This window comes from Pristis pectinata, chromosome 12, assembly GCF_009764475.1.
Source record: "Pristis pectinata isolate sPriPec2 chromosome 12, sPriPec2.1.pri, whole genome shotgun sequence".
NCBI lineage: Eukaryota > Metazoa > Chordata > Chondrichthyes > Rhinopristiformes > Pristidae > Pristis > Pristis pectinata.
This window is the reverse complement of record NC_067416.1, coordinates 53,384,450-53,403,755: the sequence shown is the minus strand read 5'-3', so window position 1 is coordinate 53,403,755 and position 19,306 is coordinate 53,384,450. Positions and strand designations below refer to the sequence as shown.

At 47.1% G+C, this 19,306-nt stretch overlaps 1 gene segment (V, D, J or C); it reads right to left on the bottom strand.

Moving 5' to 3' along the window:
- Window positions 1–2,733: 2,733 nt before the first annotated feature.
- Window positions 2,734–3,205, bottom strand: LOC127576438 (T cell receptor alpha variable 38-1-like). The segment is given in 2 exon segments: window positions 2,734–3,053; window positions 3,160–3,205. Coding segments are annotated over 2 exon segments (366 nt in total).
- Between the last annotated feature and the right edge of the window lie 16,101 nt (window positions 3,206–19,306).

Here is a 19,306-nt window from a genome sequence, read left to right as displayed (position 1 = left end):
TCCCCACGATATTGACTGCAGCAAAAAAAAACCGAGACCGCGGCTGAGTGCCTTCAGTTCAGTATTATAGTCTCTTCGGCCGTTACTTCGGGAGGTTCCTCGGTCACTGAATGTTTCGCCCTCGTTCCCGGAACAAACTAGAATATTTGAACAGCTTACGAGTGTATTGGAAATAAGAGATCCACACTGTCCACATTATTGGAGACTCCACTGGCAGCCGGCCAATATAATTAGTGAGGGACATGAGGAACACAACAACGGCCATCTTCACTTTTTTGTAAGATGGACTGTGGTCGATCTCTTCTGGAAGACCGGTTGGCGAATTAGAACTTTGCGGATCAATGCAATGAAAAGAAAGAAGATCCATCTCCTTGTTTGGTTTTCAATTTCTGTCCGCTCGCTCCCTGTCTGTCGTTCTTTCTCTGTGTGTGTGTGTGTGTGTGTGTGTGTGTGTGTGTGTGTGTGTGTGTGTGTTTGTGTGTTTGTGTGTGTGTGTGTGTGTGTGTGTGTGAGAGAGAGAGAGAGAGAGAGAGAGAGAGAGAGAGAGAGAGAGAGAGAGAGAGAGAGAGAGAGTTCACACATACCAATCAGGTTTTGATTCAAAACAGAAACGGCGAGGCAACAATCAGAATATGATGTAGATTTGATCGGACGTCTGGCTATTCCCCCACCTGTTCTATTCTCTCTCTCTCTCAATCTGTCTCTTTTAAATTTAAGTCTGGACCGTTTGACAACCTAGCGATTCCCAAGGACGTATTCCTGGTATGTTATTGGCTCATGTTTGAGAGCGCCAGCACCGCAGTGTCTCTGCTCGGTCGAAAGGATCTCTTTCCTTCTCTTTCTCTCTCTCTCCCTCATCCTCTCTCTTTCACCACTCTCCTCTCACTCTCCCTTGTTGAGTTGTGTACGTGTGTGTGTGTGGGTGTGTGTGTGTATCTTTGTCTCTGTGTCTGTGTTTGTGTGTCTTCTCTCACACTTTGCCCTCTCCTCCGTCTACGTTTATGTATTGATCGTCATCTCTCCCTCTCTCTTTCTCTTTACCCATTACCCTGCCTGTCTCTTTGTCAGTTTCTGTCTCTCTCTTTCTTCCTTCCTTCCATGCCTGCCTGCTCTGCTTCTCCCGCTGTCTGATGCTGCAACAACTGCAGTGTCACAGGGATCGGTACGTGGCCAACTTACCGGGATGTAAGCTGTATCGAAGCTGTCCTCGAGTCCAGCGATACCTGATATAAAGCTTTTCTACCTTTTGCCCGATGGGATGGAATGGGGAAGAAGAAGGGTACTTGAAAATCTTGGCTGCTTTCCCGATGCATCGGGAAGTGTAGACGCACTATGTGGAGAGGACGATTGTTTTCGTGACTGACTGGGCTGCCTGCAGAACTCTGCAAATCTTTGCGGGCTTGGGCCGAGCAGTTTCCAAGCCAATCTGTCATGCACCCGGATAGGATGCTTCATGTGGACACTCTGTATAAACTGGGGAGGGTCAATGGTGACATGCCCAATTTCCTCCGTCTTCTGTAGAAGTCGAGGCGCCGGTGTGCTATCTTGTCAAAAGCGTCCACGTGGCTGGAGCAGGAAATAAAATTGCCGATACTTACACATGGGTATTTGAAGCTCTGAACATTCAGGCGTGAATTCGATAAACGTCAATGTTCAGACACTGAGGCAGAGGTTGTTGTCTTGTCAAGATGCTACGAGACCCAATCTCTAATTTATGGACTCCACCTCTTCATTCTTTGAGATCTCGGCCACAGCGGCGGTGGAATCCGCGAATTTGTAAATGAAGTTAAAGTCGATTGTGACCACAGAGTCCTGAGTGTCGAGGGAGAACAGTAAGGTTCTGAGAACGCAGACTTGCGGTTTACCATGTGTGCTGGGGATTTCTGGGGAGGCGCTGTCTCTTAACCTTACTGATTGTGGTCTGTTGGTCAAGAATTCAAGGATCCAGTTGCGGAGGAAGAAAGTTGCAGACACCAATGTGGAAGAGATTGGAGATGAGTACGTTTGCAATTGCGGTGTACAGGTGGAGATTTATTCAGTAAAAAGGGGTCTGACGGAGGTGACTTTGTTGTCCAGATGTTCCAAATATTAGTGTAGGGCCAGGGAAATGTCATCCACCGTGGACAAGTTTCGGAGGTAGTGTAATGCATTTCGTCGAGGTTTTCTGGGAGGCTGGATTTAATGTGTGACATGACCAGCGTCTCAAAGCACTTCATGATTGCATATGTCAGAGTGACTCGCCCCAGTTATTCAGACACCAGGCCTTGATGAAACTGATTGTCTTAAGGGAGGTAGGAATCTCAGATTGTAGCAGAGAGATGTTAAGGACTTCTGCGATAATTCCCACCAGCTGTCGCGCAGGAACTGAGAAGTACTCCGGCGACTCCATCGGCGTGGTAACTTTCCCGAGATTCTGTGTATCTGTCTTGAATTGGAAACAGAACAGTATCCTCGAAGGGAAGACGCCGGCCAGCTGATGCAAATATTCATATATCCCAGAAAAATAACAACAGGGCAGAGCAGAGGTTATGAATCAAACCACAGGCATTGGAAAGTAAGTGACAGAAGAAGCTCTCATGGACTGAGGGCGAGGGAAACTGAAAGAATTTGGGACGAGTTCTCAGGGCGGCGGGAAACCACAAACAACACGCAGGGTGCAGATGTATCCAGCTGCAGAAGGAAAAGTCTACATCAACACAGAAGCTGGAGTTTATGTACGAGGGTTTAACTGGTTTACATCACTGTGCGGCTGAAGGCGCAGTAATAAACTGCAGAGTCGCTCAGCTGCAGCCATGAGATGGTCAAGCTGGTGAATTTTCTTTCCTTCTGGAAATGGACGTTGAAGCGAATTTTGGCAAAACCTGCTTTACCTTCTGCTCCACCTGTATGTTTCCTCAGTATGAACTCAGGTCTTGAGTCTGACCGTTGCCGGTACCAATATAAATTGTAGCTACTCATCGTAGTATCATAGCTGCAGCTGAAAGTCACATCCTCTCCTTCTGTCTTCACTTCTGAGGACACCGTCTGAGTGACAGAATCTCCATAACTCGAGTCTGAAAAATATTTTCAAATAGTAAGAATCAGACCGACGGCTTTCACAATTCAGGTCGAAACCCCGTTGAATCAAGAAAGAAGATGAATTGTTTATTGCGCAGTTACCTATCAGACAAGTTCCACAAACAATCCAGAGGACGAGAATTCGCATTTCGGTTATAAACGATGGGTTTGGTAAGAATCCTCAGAACCAACTGCCGTCGCCCTCCAGGATGTTCCCGCTTCTACCGTTTGTGCAGGTGGTGACGTGGATAGAGTGGGCGGGGAGTAAATGTCAGTCCAATGGGTGCACCACATCTCACCACCAGATCCGCCCTCCACACCCCGCCTATCTGCCTACTTCCCCAGATGTACATTCAGGCGAACCGTTCAACTTGCAGAGACTGGGTGGGGAAACATTCAATCCTGGTCAAAATGAAGGGGCAGCGCGGCAATATTAACTGAGGCTGACGACATCACAATACCAACGACGTTCACGTTAGCCTTCAGAGAGCGCACAGAGTTCGTGGTGAATGGTGATTACTGGTGCAATCTTAGGCGGTGTCTCTCACCGCACACCTCGCAGAACCACAGCAGAGATCAGATCCAAAATTGTTCTGTTGCTCGTTTCCCATGCGGAAGGCGCCGCACGGAGTCGCGGGCTAATTTGACACATGTGGAGTGACAGACAATTGGATAGATAGAGGGGTGGTTGATTGGTGTGTGTGTGTGTGTGTGTGTGTGTGTGTGTGTGTGTGTGTGTGTGTGTGTGTGTGTGTGTGTGTCTGTGTGTGTGTCTGTGTGTGTCTGTGAAAGAGGGAGGGAGAGATAGATCGATGCAGAGACAGAGAGCGGGAGCTAAAGACAGTGACAGAGAGAATGTAAATTAAATGAACGAATCCCGTTGCAAATGCAGGAAATCTGGAAGACAATAAATGATAACACGCTGGAAACACTTCGTGAGGTGGACTGCATCTTTAGAGGGAGAAGCAACGTTGATATCGCAGCTGCGTGACACGGCTTCATGCATTTTGACAACAGACACAAGTGAACACCGCAGGCCCTGATTGGTCTAAAACTGTGAGGATGTGCAAAACGAGAGAATGTCAGTGGAAAGAAAGAGACGGAGGAAGAAATAGAGTCTGTGATGGCGGGGGAGAACGTGTGTGAATGACACAGATAGAGACGGAAAGAAGGACATAGGAAGAGAAATAGAGAGGAATTGAGTTAGAGAGAGAAATGTTTTTTGACTGATCAATGTGCTCCTGCATTGGGAGAAAGAAGCCAAAAAAATGACTAATCTGTATAGTTATGGGATTTTGTTCGACTCAGTGGACTAGGAATAGGTACCTGGACAGCGATGATTTCTGTAATGACAGACCTTTGCGGCCTTGGGCAGAGCAGTTGTCAAACCAATTGTTGATGCATCTGGAGGAGAGGCTTTCTATTGCGCATCTGTAAGAATTGGTAAGAATTATCGGGCACATGCTGAATTCGTTCGCTTTCTGAGGAAGTACAGATGTTGATACGCTTCCTTGTTTAAAACTTCAACGTGGCTGCTCCAGGACAACGTGAAGCTGTCAACTGTCTGCACCTCAGCACCACCGACAAAGAAAGGGCCATGTACTCCACCCGTCTGAAGTCACTATCAGGTCCTTCGTTTTGACGACACTTGTGTTGTTGTTTGAGACCGGGCACTCGGCTCACTCTCTCCTTCGTGTATGACACTTTCTCGTTGTTTTATATCCGGCCTACTCGAGCTGGTCATTGAATTCAGGATGGAGGCACTGCACATGCTCCTATTTGCATCTACGGTGCTGAGGTCGAGCGGGTTGAGAGCATCCAGATTGTAGGACTAAATATCACCAACGGCTTGTCCTGGTCCAACCACGTGGAATCCATGGCTAAGAAAGCTCACCAGCGCCCCTGCATCGTCTGAAGGCTAAAAAAGTTGGACACGTCCCCTTTGACACTCACCAATATTTATCGATACACTACAGAAAATATGCTATCCAGATGCATCACGGCTTGGGACGTTAACTACTCTGCCCGAAACCGCAAGTATATGCAGAGAGTTGATGGCACACCTCAGCACATCACGGAAACCAGCCTACCCTCAATGGACTCTATCTGCACTTCTTGATGCCTTGGTGAAGCAGCCAGCATATTCAAATACCGCACCCCCTGTACATTCACTTTTATCCCCCTCCTATCGGGCAGAAGACACAAAAGTCTGAAAGCATGTACACTAGGCTCAACGAAATCTTCTATTCCGCTGTTATAAGACTATTGGACGGCCCCCAGTGCGAGTAGGTGTACTGACATTAATATCCTCGTTATGGCCTTGCTCCTCATTGTCAACCTGCACTGCACTTTGTCTGTAACTGTAACACTTTATTCGATATTCTGTTATTGTTTCACCTTGCACTACCTCAAAGCACGTTTGTCATGAATTGATTTGTATGGATGGTATGCAAGACAAGGTTTCACTGCACCTCTATACATATGAAAACAATAACCCAATTTACCAATTTTACGATGGAGTCATCTGCAATCTTGAAACTGGAGTTAGAGCTTAAGGTCAATTAGTCTTGCAGTGTAGATTAAGGGCCGAGGACGCAGCTGAGCACAGCCTGATTGTCTGACATTCCAAAATGCGGTGGCGGGGTGGGGGGGGGGTGGCGTTGGATGGAGCGGTAGGCGTCTTTGATGGCTGTGTTTAATGGCAGGAAGCATGTGGGAATTCTTAAAAACAAAGAAAGGGATAGAGATATTTTTTGTATTATTCTGATGAGGACTGGATGAGTATTTACAATGGCGATAAGTATGGAGGAGAGTGAGATCCGTGTATCGGTATGCTAATTTAAGGGCATGACCTTGTCAAGACAGTGGAGACATTGGGTCTCTTGAGCAACCTTAAGGTGGATAAATCCCCATGAATAAATGGAACCTTTCCCAGATTTTTGAAAGAGGCATCATCGAAACTTCTGAGTCCTTAACGGAGATCTTTGTATTCTCTGTATTTACAGGCGGTGTTCCAGATGACTGGAAAGCAATCAGTGTTGTCCTCAGTTTAAGAAGGGCAATGAAGAAGTAAAAACAGGAAATTATAGACCGATGGGCCTCACATCAGAGACAGGGAAAATTTTGGAGAAGATTCTTTGGGATAAGATCTAATCTCATTTAGAAAAGCAGACTTATTCCGGATAGGCTGCAGGGCTTCGTGCGGGAGGGGACTCCCCTTCATCCTTCATTGAGTTTCTGAGTCCGTGACGAAGATGATTGATGAGAGTTAGTCAGGTGGATATTGACTGCATGGACCTCAGCAACGATCCAGGCAAGGTTCCTCGTGGCAGGATGATCCCGAAGATTCAGGCACGTGAGGTCCATAAAGACTGAGAGCATTGCATTGAAAATTGGCCACTGCATGACAAATGACGAATATGAGAGATTGAATTGAAGTGAGGATCGATTATAGTTGTGTGGGACGTATTGTTGGTAGAGAATGGGCTGCTGTTTGAGGGCTTGGCGTATCGGAGCTTAGGTGAATGTCATCTGTGGCTCATGTACTTTCTCCAGCGCGCGCTCTCTCCCTCTCACTATTTCTCTTTCTATCTATCTGTCTGTCTATCATCTATCTATCTATCTACCTATCCATCTTTCTACCTATCCATCATCCATCTCTATATATTTGTCCATCTATCTGTTATCTATCTGTCTGTCGATCTCTGAGCTTCTATCACTCTCAATCTTTCACTGTCGCTCTTCACTCTTTCTTCCTTGGCCCTTTCCCTCCTTTATCTGCTCTCTCACCCCCTCATTCATCCTCATATCTCTCTTCCTCTCTAACCCCCTTTCTTTCTCTCTCCGCTCCACTCCCCCTCTCTTTCTCACTCCAGGTCTATCCATCTGAAAATCTCACCTCACATTTCTTCTCCCACTGACTTTGTCGACACCAAGCAATTCAACTGACACATTCCCTCACCCTTTACAAATTTACAAACAAAGTAAGTTTTAACTCGATCATGATGACCATCACTTCAGGGGGAAAGTAATGTTTCTGAATCCGTGCTGTCGTTTGAATTGTTGTCCGGTTCTCCGGAGCGAGAGCGCCGTATGGCGAGAGCAACCATCTGCTCTCCGAGGGATTTCTCCCTCCCACAGTGTAACACCATGGCATCGAGCTACGCTGAGCAGTGGTGATACCTAAATATACCCCCTTGTTGTCTTTCAGCAAAGCATCCGAAACCTGCTCCGGACCTTCTGGAGACAGGGGTACTGTTCTTCAACAATGTATCTCCAGCGTATCTCCCGGCTTTTCCTCACGATCCTGACTGTACCAAACAAATATCCAGCCATCACCGAGTAAATGCAATTCAGTAATGTTGTCTATCCTTCTTCATTGTTGGTTCGTGATTTTTCCTGGCTGACTGAATCTTTCCTATTTGTTTACGCAACAAAACACGTAAGAAAACAACAGGCTCTGGATTCATTGAGTCGAAGAAACTCAAACTGGCGAGAAGATACACAAACACACATAGACACAGACACACACAAATACAAATAAAACGGCACACACACAGACATGCAGACACACCGACACACACACACACACACACACACACACACACTCAACAAGGGAGAATGCGAGAGATAGAGGAAAGACTGAGAATGAGAGAGAAAGAAAGAGACAGAGAGAGTAAGAGAATTTTAGCAATGGTTAACCCAGTGCTGTTCTATAGCCCTCAAGCATGAGCCAATTCCAATCCAGGAATAAGTCCTTGGGAACGCCCACATCCATAATCTGTCTTCTCTCACCCACTTCGTTCTCTCTATACCACATCCCTCTCCCTCTCTCTCCTTTCCCTTTCTCACCCCTTCTCTCTCTCTTTCCTTCCTTCTCTCTTCATATGTTTTCTATCATCCTCTCCATTTTTTTCTCTCTCTCCCTCCCTCTCCCACTATTTCTTTCCACTCCTTTGGCTCTCTCCCCCCCTCTATCCCTCTGTCTCTCTCCCTACCCTTTCTCACCTCCTTCTCTCCATATATGTATCTCCTCTCTCTCTCTCGCTCTCCCCCTCATTCATACATGTTTCCGTAACTGATTCCTTCTCTCTTCCTCATTCCTTCCATGCCAGCCCGCTCTTCGCTCTGATTTTCACGATGCCTCTCTCTCTGCAACGTGTGGTGTATCACAAGAATCACAGCCGGGCGAACTATTCACAATTTCTGTGAATGGCTCCGCTGAAAACACGGAAGATCTGGTTGCTAAATGTGATGATGACGCAAAAATAAGTTACGTGAAGACGTCACGAATTGCAAAGGAATATATCGAGGATTGTCGGTGCAAGTTGTGAAATTTCAGAGATAACCCACGAAACAGTGGTCTGCAGCAAGGTGTCGAGTGGACAAATTTATGTGCGCGCTGATATATTGTTTCCATTACAGGTAAAATATTACAAAAACTCTGCGATGCACAATGATTGGCTGCCCAAATGTGTCAGTGTGCAGTACAGAAAAACACTCAATTGATGTCACGGCCTCCGGGGTATGTGCGCACTCTGAGTGACGTTTTCCCTGCAACAGTGTGACCCCATGTGCAATGACAACCTGCGGAATCTTGGTCGGTGCAGCTTCCGTTGTGGAGTTAATGTCAATCCCTTCCCATCGTGTGTGTTTTGAGTCATAACCTCTGCTACACTCTGTTTTCATGTCTTTCTGGGATTTATGAATGTTTGCATCAGCTGACCGCCGTGTTCCACTCCTTACTGATGTCGTCAGCCTTAGTTATTAGTGCCGTGCTGTCACCGTTAAATTGACCAGGGTTGATTCTTTCCTCAGCCAGTCTCTGCAATCTGAAACGTTCTTATAAAAACACATCGACTGTGTCGCATCTGGGGAAGTAGGCTGGTAGCCGGGGTGTGGAGGGCGGAGCTGGTGGAAGAGGTGATGCACACATTCGTCTGACATTCAATCCCCGCCCACGATCTCCATGCCGCCACCCGCACAGACGGTAGAAGCGGGAACATGCTGAAGGGCGACGGCAGTTGGCTGTGACGATTATAACCAAACCCATCCTTCACAGCAGAAATGCGAATACTTTTCCTCTGGGTTGCTTGTGGAACTTGTCTTATAGGTGATTGCCCGATAGACAATTCATGTACTTTCTTGATTCAACGATGTTTCGACTTGAATTGTGAAAGCCGTCCATCTAATTTTTTACTTCTCGAAAATATTTTTCAGACCCGAGTCATGGAAATTCTGTCACTCAGACGGTGCCCTCAGAAGTGAAGACGGAAGGAGAGGAGGTGGCTTTCAGCTGCGGCTATTATCCTGCAACGGAAAACTCTATTTTATTTTGGTACCGTCAACGGTCAGATACAAGACCTGAGTTCATACTGTACCGAGGTGCAGGTGGAGATGGAGGTGGAGATAAAGCATATTTTGCCCACACTCGCTTCACCGGCCATCTCCAGAAGGAAAGCAAATTCACCAGTTTCTCCATCTCATCGCTGCAGCTGAGCGAATCTGCAGTCTATTACTGTGAATTCTATCGCACAGTAATGTAAACCATTTAAACTCCAGTACAAATACTCCAGCCTTTGCCCGCTACGGCTGGATACATCTGCAGCCTGCGTGCTGTTTGTGGTTTCCCGCCACCCTGAGAACTCGTCCCAAATTCTTTCAGTTCCCCTCGCGCTCGGTCTGTGCAGCTTCCGCTGCGGCTTTGCAGTCACTTTCCAATGTCTGGCATTTAATTAATAACCTCTGCTGTCCCCTGGTTTTCTTTTACTGGGATAGATGAATGTCTGCATCAGCTGGCCGCCGTGTTCCATTCGCTGTCACTGGTCTGTTTCCAATTGAAGTCAGATACATCGAACCTGGGAAAGTGACAGGGACCGATGGAGTCGCCGGCCTTGATCTCAGAGCCTGTGTGGGCCATCTGGTGGGAATATTCTCGGAAGTCCTTAACATCTCTCTACTCCAATCTGAAATTCCTACCTGCGTTAAGAACACCAGTATCATCAAGAAGAAGAAGGCATGTTGTCTTCACCATCAGGGCGCGGCCACTCTGTCATCTTGAATCATGAAGTGCTTTCAGAGGCTGGTCATGTCACACATTAACTCCAGCCTCCCAAACAACCTCGACCCAATGCATTTCGCTACCGCCGAAACTGGTCCACGGCGGATGCCATCTCCCTGCCCTACGCTACTATCTGGCACATCTGGATAAAATATTCACCTCCGTCAGACTCCTATTTATCGTCTAACGCTCTGCCTTTAACACCATAATTCCAAACACACTCATCTCCAAACTGCTAGACATTGGTTTCTGCAACTTCCTTCCTCCGCAACTGGATCCGTGGCTTCGTGACCAACAGATCACATCAGTAAGGGTAAGCGACAGATCCTCTTCAAAAATCCCCAACACACACGGTAACCCACATGGCTGCGTTCTCAGATCCTTGCTGCTCTCCCTCAACACTCAGGACTCTTGTGGTCAGAATCTGGTTTGACTTCATCTGCAAGTTCGCGGATGACACCACCGTCGAGATGGAGTCCATGAAGGAGATGGAGAATAAGGGTAACAATCTCTTCCTCAGTGTCAGAAAAAAGAAGCATTTGTAGCGGTTGCTACCGCAGAATAAAACAAGACTCTACTCGGAGGATTGCCAAACAGAACTGGTTTATTTTCCCGCCTTGCGCGGGCCCTTTAAGGGAGAATATTCCAGCCCAAAACAACCGGCAATGACGTAAATCCTACGTCATCAGGACTTTCCAGCGCACGGGTTCTGCCCGTCCCTCGGAAAGACGAGGCTCGCCGCCATCTTCGGCCTCGTCGCTCCGACGCCGCGCGACCCGACTGCCGAGCCCGTTCGCCCGACTAGACGGTGAGTCGCCACACTTTTCGACTTCACGCACCTCTATATCAGTGCTTTTGTGGTGCAGATTGTTCAGATCTTCAAATTCCTTGGTGTAAGCATCTGCAACATTTTTTAATGCTCCAGCCACGTGAAGGCTTTACACAAGATAGCACACCAGCGCCTCTACTTCTCCAGAATACTGAGCAAATTTGGCACGTCACGGCTGACCCTCACCAGTTTATACAGAGTCTCTACAAGAAGCATCCTTTCCGGATGCATCATAGATTGGCATTTCAACTGCTCTGCCCAAGCCCGCAAGTAATTTCACAGTTGTTATCGCAGCCCAGCCCATCACGAAAACCATCTTCCCCTCCATTGATTCCGTCTACACTTCACGCTCCCTCGGGAAAGCATCCAGCATTTTCAAGGACCACTCCCCTTCCCCATGCCATCCCATTACGCAGAATGTAGAAAAGCTTCGCCGCACTTACCGCTAGACTCAAGTACAGCTTCCATCCCGCTTTTTTATGTCTCTTGAACGGACATCCTTTCCGCTCAGTGAGGTACTATGGATCTCCCAACCGAACTCGTCATGGAGTCAGCACTTTATTTGTCAGACCTGCACTTCCTCTGATGCTGTAACACCGTATTCTTCATTCAGTCTTTAATTTCCTTTTTGCTAAGCGAATGTACTTGTGATTCGAATGATCTGTCTGGACAGCACCACGCAAACCAAAGCTTTCCCCTTCATCTCGGTATCTGTGAAAATAATGAACCAATTACTTTACATGCAGCGTGACCCAAATGGACACCCCGATCTTGATGCATTTCAGAGTTGTTGTAATCTTTTGCCATTTGTACATTACGTTTGGTTTAATTTCCCTGCAGTGCCAACAAATTCGGAATATTTCCTATTTTTCTCCATTTGTCTTTTCGTCAACCGAATAACATCCCAGCACGGGTTCCTTGTATCCGGTCACAAGTTACCGTTCTCTGTGATGCCTACATGCCTACATTCATTCGATTTAAATTCATTGCAGTCCCTTGTCATTTACTTTCCATACAATATTGAGCCGTCGGGGCATCTGGAAAACAGACCTTTCAAGTGAACATCAGAGTTATTAAAATAAATTGTGTAACATTGGCCACTTACCGATCCTTGTGGCACTCAGATTTTGCAGCCAGAGACAGCGGGATAAGCAGAGCAGACAGGGATAGAAGGAAGGAGGAAGGGGATACGAGAAAGAGAAACAGAGAGAGAGGGAGAGAGTGACGCACACAGTGATAAGAAAACATACACACAGATGCAGGACAGAGTATAGTGAGATAGAAGACACACTAGCACAAGCAGACACAGGCAGGCACACACACGGACACACACATACACGGAGACGCACAACCACAGTCAGAGCGACACACACATTCACCGACACACACACAAACGCATACAGGCGCACACACGCACACACACACACACACACACACACACACACACACACACAGGCACTAAGCAAGGGACAAAGAGAGAGAATCAGAGAGAGAGAGAGAGAGAGAGAGAGAATTTTTACCTATGGCTGACACAGTTCTGTGCTTGACCCCTCAAACATGAGACAATCCCATATCAGGAATGTCCTTGGGAACCCACACAGTGATAAGCATTCCTGAATGTGTCTCTACTTCTCCTTATTTCCTCTCTCACCCCCTTCGCTCTCTCCACATACCTCTCTCTCTCACATTCTTCCCTATATTATCCCCTTATCTCATTCACACACTGTCTCTCTTACCCTCTCTCTCTCTCTCTCACTCTTTGTCTCTCCCTCCCTCCATCCCTCCCTATCCCCCTTTCTCTCTCTCTCTCTCGCTTTCTCGCTCCCTCTTGTTTGTTTCCGTGATACTCCAGTGGACCTTGTTGCAACCTTGCTGCAAAGCAGCCGACAAACTCTGCGGGTATTCCCGTGACAGAGATACTCTTCCTGAGCCACGGATCTTCAGCGCGTCTCTCGGCTTTTCCCTAGGCTATTGCCTGCAGAAAGAACAATCTAGCCCGTCGCCGAATAACTACAGTTCAGAAATATGGTCTGCCCATCATCAACCGTTAGCCAAAGACGTTCCTGGGCCTTGGAATTCTTCCCCCTCGTTCCCGCAGCAAACCATAATATATGACCAGCCTACGAATGCATTAAGCATAAGAGACCCACACAGGCCACTTTATCAGAGACTCCCCGGGCAGCCCGCCCTATCTATCTAGTGAGGAACATGAGGAACACAACAGCGCCCCCTTCACATTTTGTAAGATGGGCTGTGGTGGTTCTCTGCTGGAAGACTTTTTGGCGAATCAGAACTGAGCAGATCAGTGCAACAAAAAGAAAGAACATTCATCCCCTTGTTTGCTTTTCTATTACTGTCACCCTCACTCCCTCTCTTTCGTTCTTTCTCTGAATGTGATGTGGTTTAGGTTCCAAGTCTGCTTATTCCCCGACATGTACTATTCACTCTCTTTCGATCTGTCTCTCTTAAATTCAAGTCAAGAAAGTTTATCATTGTCTGGGATCCCAATTACCTATTCATGTATGGGATTGGCTCATGGTTGAGGGCTCAAGCGCCGCACTGTGTCAGCCATGGCTAAAAATTCTCTTATTCTCTCTCTCTCTCATACGTTCTGTTCCCCCCTCTCTCTCATTCTACCTTGTTTTGTGTTTGTGTGTGTGTGTGTGTGTGTGTGTGTGTGTGTGTGTGTGTGTGTGTGTGTGTGTTTGTATGTCTTTTCTCTCACTTTGCCCTCTATCTGCGTTTATGCATTTTCATCACTGCATGGGTATCTCTCTCTCTCACTCTTACACTTCCTACTTCTCACTGCTTGTCTCCTTGTCAGTTTCCTTCTCTCCCCTTCTTCCTTTCCTCTGTCACTATCCGCTCTGTTTTTCCCGCTGCCTCTCGCTGCCACAACTGCAGTGCCACAGGGATCGCTACGTGGCCAACATCCCACTATTTATATAAATAGCTCCGATGTTTACTTGAAAGATCTGGTTTCCATCTGCCCAGACGATGCAATGCAGGGCTGACAAATAAAGTGCTGACTCCATGACGGGGTGGATCGGGAGATCAATAGTTCTTCTTTCAGTGCATAAGATGTCTGTTAAAGAATTTAAAAGAGCGGGATGGAAGCTGTCCAAGAGTCCAGCGGTACGTGTTGTCAAGATTCTCTGTCGTCTGACCGAAGGGAGAAGAAGAAGGGTCTTTGAAAATTTTGGCTGCTTTCCCGAGGCAGCGGGAAGTGTAGACGGAGTCAATGGAGAGGTGGTTTGTTTTGTGACGGACTGAGCTGCGTTCACAACTGTGAAATTTTTTGCGGGCTTGGACGGAGCAGTGCCGTGCCAAATATGATGCATCCGGTGAAGATACTTTCTCTCATGCGTCTGTATAAACTTGTGAGGATCATCAGAGAATGCCGAATGACAGTCAGAGACTTTTTCCCAATGCAATAATGGCTATCACGAGGGGACATAATTTTAAGGTGATTGGAGGAAGGTATCAGGGGGATGTCATGGGTACGCTTTTTACACAAAGAGAGGTGGGTGCCTGGAACGCAATGCCTGCAAAGGTTGTGGAGGCAGCTATTTTAGGATTAATTACGAGACACATAGATAGACACATGAATTATAGAGAGATGGGGACTAGGTGGGAGCGAAGGTTCACAAGAGACGCCCCGGGCAGAATGGCCAATATGATTAGCAAGGGACATGAGGAACACAACAACGGCCACCTGCACGTTTTGTAAGATGGGCTGTGGTGGTTCTCTGCTGAGGACTGGTTGGCAAATAAGCTTAGAAGATCAGCGCAACAAAAGAAAAGAATATTAATCTCCTTCCTTCCTTTTCAATTTCTCTAAACACGCTCCCTATCTCTCGCTCTTTCTTTCTGTGTGTGTGTGTGTGTGTGTGTGTGTGTGTGTGTGTGTGAGAGAGAGAGAGAGAGAGAGAGAGAGAGAGAGAGAGAGAGAGGGAGAGGTACACAGAGAGAGAGTTCATACATTCTCTCTCTGTCTCTCTCTCTGTCATACTCTCCCTCTGACTCACAGACACTCACATATCGCACTCTCACACTCCCACCAACACACATGCACACATACATACACACACACACACACACACACACACACACACACACACACACACACACACACAAACACACACACACACCAATAGCCTTCCCTCTGTATCTCTCATTCTCTGTCACTCTTTATGTGCCGAATTAGCCCAAGCCTCCGTGCAGCGCGTTTTAGATGAGGATCCACAAACAGAATATTTTTGGATCTAATCTTTCGCTACGGTTCGACGGGGGTTGCGGAGAGTAACTTCTTCAGGGACAGGTTGAATCAGTAACCAGGCAGTCTGTGTGCTGCTGAAGGACAAATTCACCATCGTCAGAATTGCGATGTGATTAGCCTTAGTTAATAGTGCCGAGCTTCCCCCGTTATATTGACCAGAGTTGATTCTTTCCCGAACCTGTCTCTGCAATTTGAACCGTTCTCAAAAATGTACATCGACTGAGTCCCATCTGGGGAAGTAGGCGGGTAGGCGGGGCGGGGCGGAGCTTGATGGGGGAGGTGATGCACCCATACGTCTGACATTCACTCCGCGCCCACCATCTCCATGCCACCACCCGCACAAACGGTAGAAGCGGTAACATACTGAAGGACGACGGCAGATGATTCTGATGGTTACAAAAACCCCATCCTTTACAGGCAAAATGCGAATACTCGTCCTCTGGATTGTTTGTGGAACTTGTCTGATGGGTAATTCCGTAAAAAAAATTGATCTACTTTCTTGATACAACGGGGTTTCGACCTGAATTCTGAAAACCGTCGGACTAATCCCTTACTATTTGAAAATATTTTTCAGACCCGAGTCATGGAGATTCTGTCACTCAGACGGTGTCCTCAGAAGTGAAGACAGAAGGAGAGGAGGTGACTTTCAGCTGCAGCTATGATACTACAGAGAGCTACTACGACTTATATTGGTACCGGCAACGGTCAGACTCAAAGCCTGAGTTCATAATGAGGAAAGGTTCGGCTGGAGGTGAGGATAAAGCAGACTTTGCACAAACCCGCTTCAGCGTCCATCTCCAGAAGGAAAGGAAATTCACCAGTTTGGTCATCAAGTCGCTGCAGCTGAGCGACTCTGCAGTTTATTACTGCGCCTTCAGCCGCACATTGATGTAAACCAGTTAAACCCTCGTACAAAAACTCCAGCTTCTGTTTAGATGTCGACTTTGCCCGCTGCAGCTGGATACATCTGCACCCTGCGTGCTCTTTCTGGTTTCCCTCCGCCATGAGAACTCGTTTCTAATTTTGTCAGTTTCCCTCGCCCTCGGTCTGTGCAGCTTCCGCTGTGGCTTTTCAGTCACTCACTTTCCAATGTCTGTCATTTGATTCATAACCTCTGCTCTCACCTGTCTGTATTTTTCTGGGATATATCAATGTTTGCCATGTTCTATTCGCGGTCACTGCTCCGTTCCAATTCAAGTCAGATACATCGAAGCTCGGTAAAGTGAGCGGCGCCGATGGAGTTGCCCGCCTTGTCCTCAGTACCTGCGAGCGCCAGCTGGTAGGAATATTTGCAGAATTCCTCAACATCACCCTGCTCCATTCTGAGATTCCTACCCGCGTTATAAACATCAGTATCATTAAGGAGAAGAAGGCATGGTGTCTGAACGACCAGGACGCGGTCACTCTGACACCTTGAATCATGAAGTGCTTCCAGAGGCTGATCATATCACACATTAACTCCAGCCTCCCAGACAAGCTAGAACCAATGCATTTCGCTACCGCCGAAACTGGTCCACGGCGCATGCCATCTCTCTGGCCCTGCACTAATATCTGCCAAATCTGGATAAAAAGTCACCTCCGTCAGACTCCTAGTTACGTCTAAATATCTGCCTTTAACACCATGATTCCAAATCCACTCATCTCCAAACTCCTCGACATTGGCGTCTGCAATTTCCTTGCTCCGCAAATCGATCCTTGACGTCTTGACCAACAGACCACAATCAGGAAGGATCAGCGACAGCGCCTCCTCAATAATGCTCAACACACACGGTAACCCACAAGGCTGCGTTCTCAGAACGTTGTTGTTCTCCTTCAACACTCAGGACTCTGTGGTCGAAATCTGCATTATCTCTATTTGCAAGTTCGCGGATGATACCGCAGTAGTGGGCCGGATCTCAAACAATAACCAGACGAAGTCCATGAAGGAGGTGGAGGAAAATGTGATGTCGTGTCACGACAACAACCTCCGCCTCAGTGTCAGGAAAAAGAAGCTTATCGTCTTCACGCCTGTCTGTGTCAGTGCTGCTGTGCTGCAGACTGTTCAGAGATTCAAATTCCTAGATGTATGTATCGGTAAAAGATTTTCCTGCTCTAGACACCTGGACGCTTTCGACAAGATAGCACACCAGCGCCTCTGCTTCATCTAGGCTTAATGAAGAACTATTGATCTCCCGATGGAAGAGAGGGCAAAGTGAGAGAGAAGACACACAAATACACCCGACACACACACACGCGCGCACACACACACACACGGAAAACAAGGGACAATACGGGAGAGAGAGAGGGGAAAGAGAGAGTATGAGAGAGAGAGAGCAAGAAAATTTTTAGCCATGGCTGACACAGTGCGGTGCTTGAGCTTTCAAACAATACATTCTCACTTGCTTACTCTCATCCTCTCTCTTTACTCCTCTCTCTCTCTCATTGTCCTTTGTTCTGTGTGTGTGTGTGTGTGTGTGTGTGTGTGTGTGTGTGTGTGTGTGTGTGTGTGTGTCGCTCTCTCTGTGTGTGTTTGTGTGTGTGTGTGAGTGTGTCGGTGTATGAGTGTGTCGATGTGTCTGTCTGCCTGTGTTTGCGTGTGTTTTTGCGTCTTCTCTTTCACTTTGTCCTCTCCTGCATCTGTGTGTATGTATTCTCATCACTGTATGCGTCACCCTCACTATTCTTTCTATTTCTTCTTCCCCCTACCTGTCGCTATTTCAGCTTCTTCCTCTCCACTTCTTCCTTCCTTCCAATCCTGGCTACTCTGCTTCTCCCGCTGTATCTAAATTCAACAACTGCAGTGCCACAGGGAGCGATACGTGGCCAACTTGCCACAATTTAAATAAATAGCTCCGATGTTCACTTGAAAGGTTTGGTTTCCAGATGCACCAATGACGCATTATTGTATGGAAAGTAAATTGCAATCAGACTGCAACGAATTTAAACCGAATGAATACAGGTATGGGGGCGTCAGATGGAACGGTAAGCTGTGGCCGAACACAAAGAAAGCATGGTGGGATGTTTCTCGGTTGACGAAAAGACAGTTGGAGAAAAATGTGAAAAATCCCGACCTTGTTCGCATTTCAGGGAAATTAAAGCAAACATAATGTTTAAATGGCAAAATATTACAACAACTCTGAAGTGCAGCAAGGTCGACGTCTCCATTTGGGTCACGCTGCATGTACAGTAATTCGGTCATTATTGTAAGAGATACAGAGATGCAGGGAAAAGCTTTCTTTTGCGTGCTGTCCAGACATATCATTCGAATCATAAGTACATCCGCGTTGCAAAGAGGAGAAAAAACAACTGTAGAAAATAGTGTTGCAAAAACATAGTCAGTGCAGGGCAGACAAATAAAGTGCTGACTCCATGACGGGGTGGATTGGGAGGTAAATAGTTCATTTTTGAGCGCATAAGATGTCCGTTCAAGCGTCTTAAAAGAGCGGGATGGAAGCTGTCCTTGAGTCCAGCGGTACGTGTTATCAAGCTTCTCTACCTTCTGCCCGACGGGATGGAATGGGGAAGAAGACGGGTCTTTGAAAATGTTGGCTGCTCCCGAGGCAGCGGGGAATGTAGACGGGGTCAATGGACAGGAGATTGGTTTTCGTGACGGACTGGGCGGCGTTCACAACTGTGCTTTTTTTTCGGGCTTGGGCAGAGCAGATGCCATGCCAACCATGATGCATCTGGATGGGATACTTCCTCTTGTGCATCTGTATAAACTGGTGAGGATCATCGGTGAATGCCGAATGACAGTCAGAGACTTTTTGCCAGTGCAGTAATGGCTAACACGACAGGACATCATGTTAAGGTGATTGGAGAAAGGTATGAGGAGAATTTAAGGGGTACTTTTTTTTACACAGAGATTGGTGGGTGCCTTGAACGCCATTACTGCAAAGGTGCTGGGGGCATACATATTAGGGACTATTCAGAGATTCTTAGATCGACACACGAATGATAGAGAGATGGGGTCGATGTGAGAGGGAAGGGTTAGATAGAGCAGGATGAAATGTCGGCACAATATTGGGAGCCGAAGGGCCTTTACTGTGCTGTAGTGTTGGATGTTCTATATTGTATGTTCTTTCCTTAGTCTTCTGGGGAA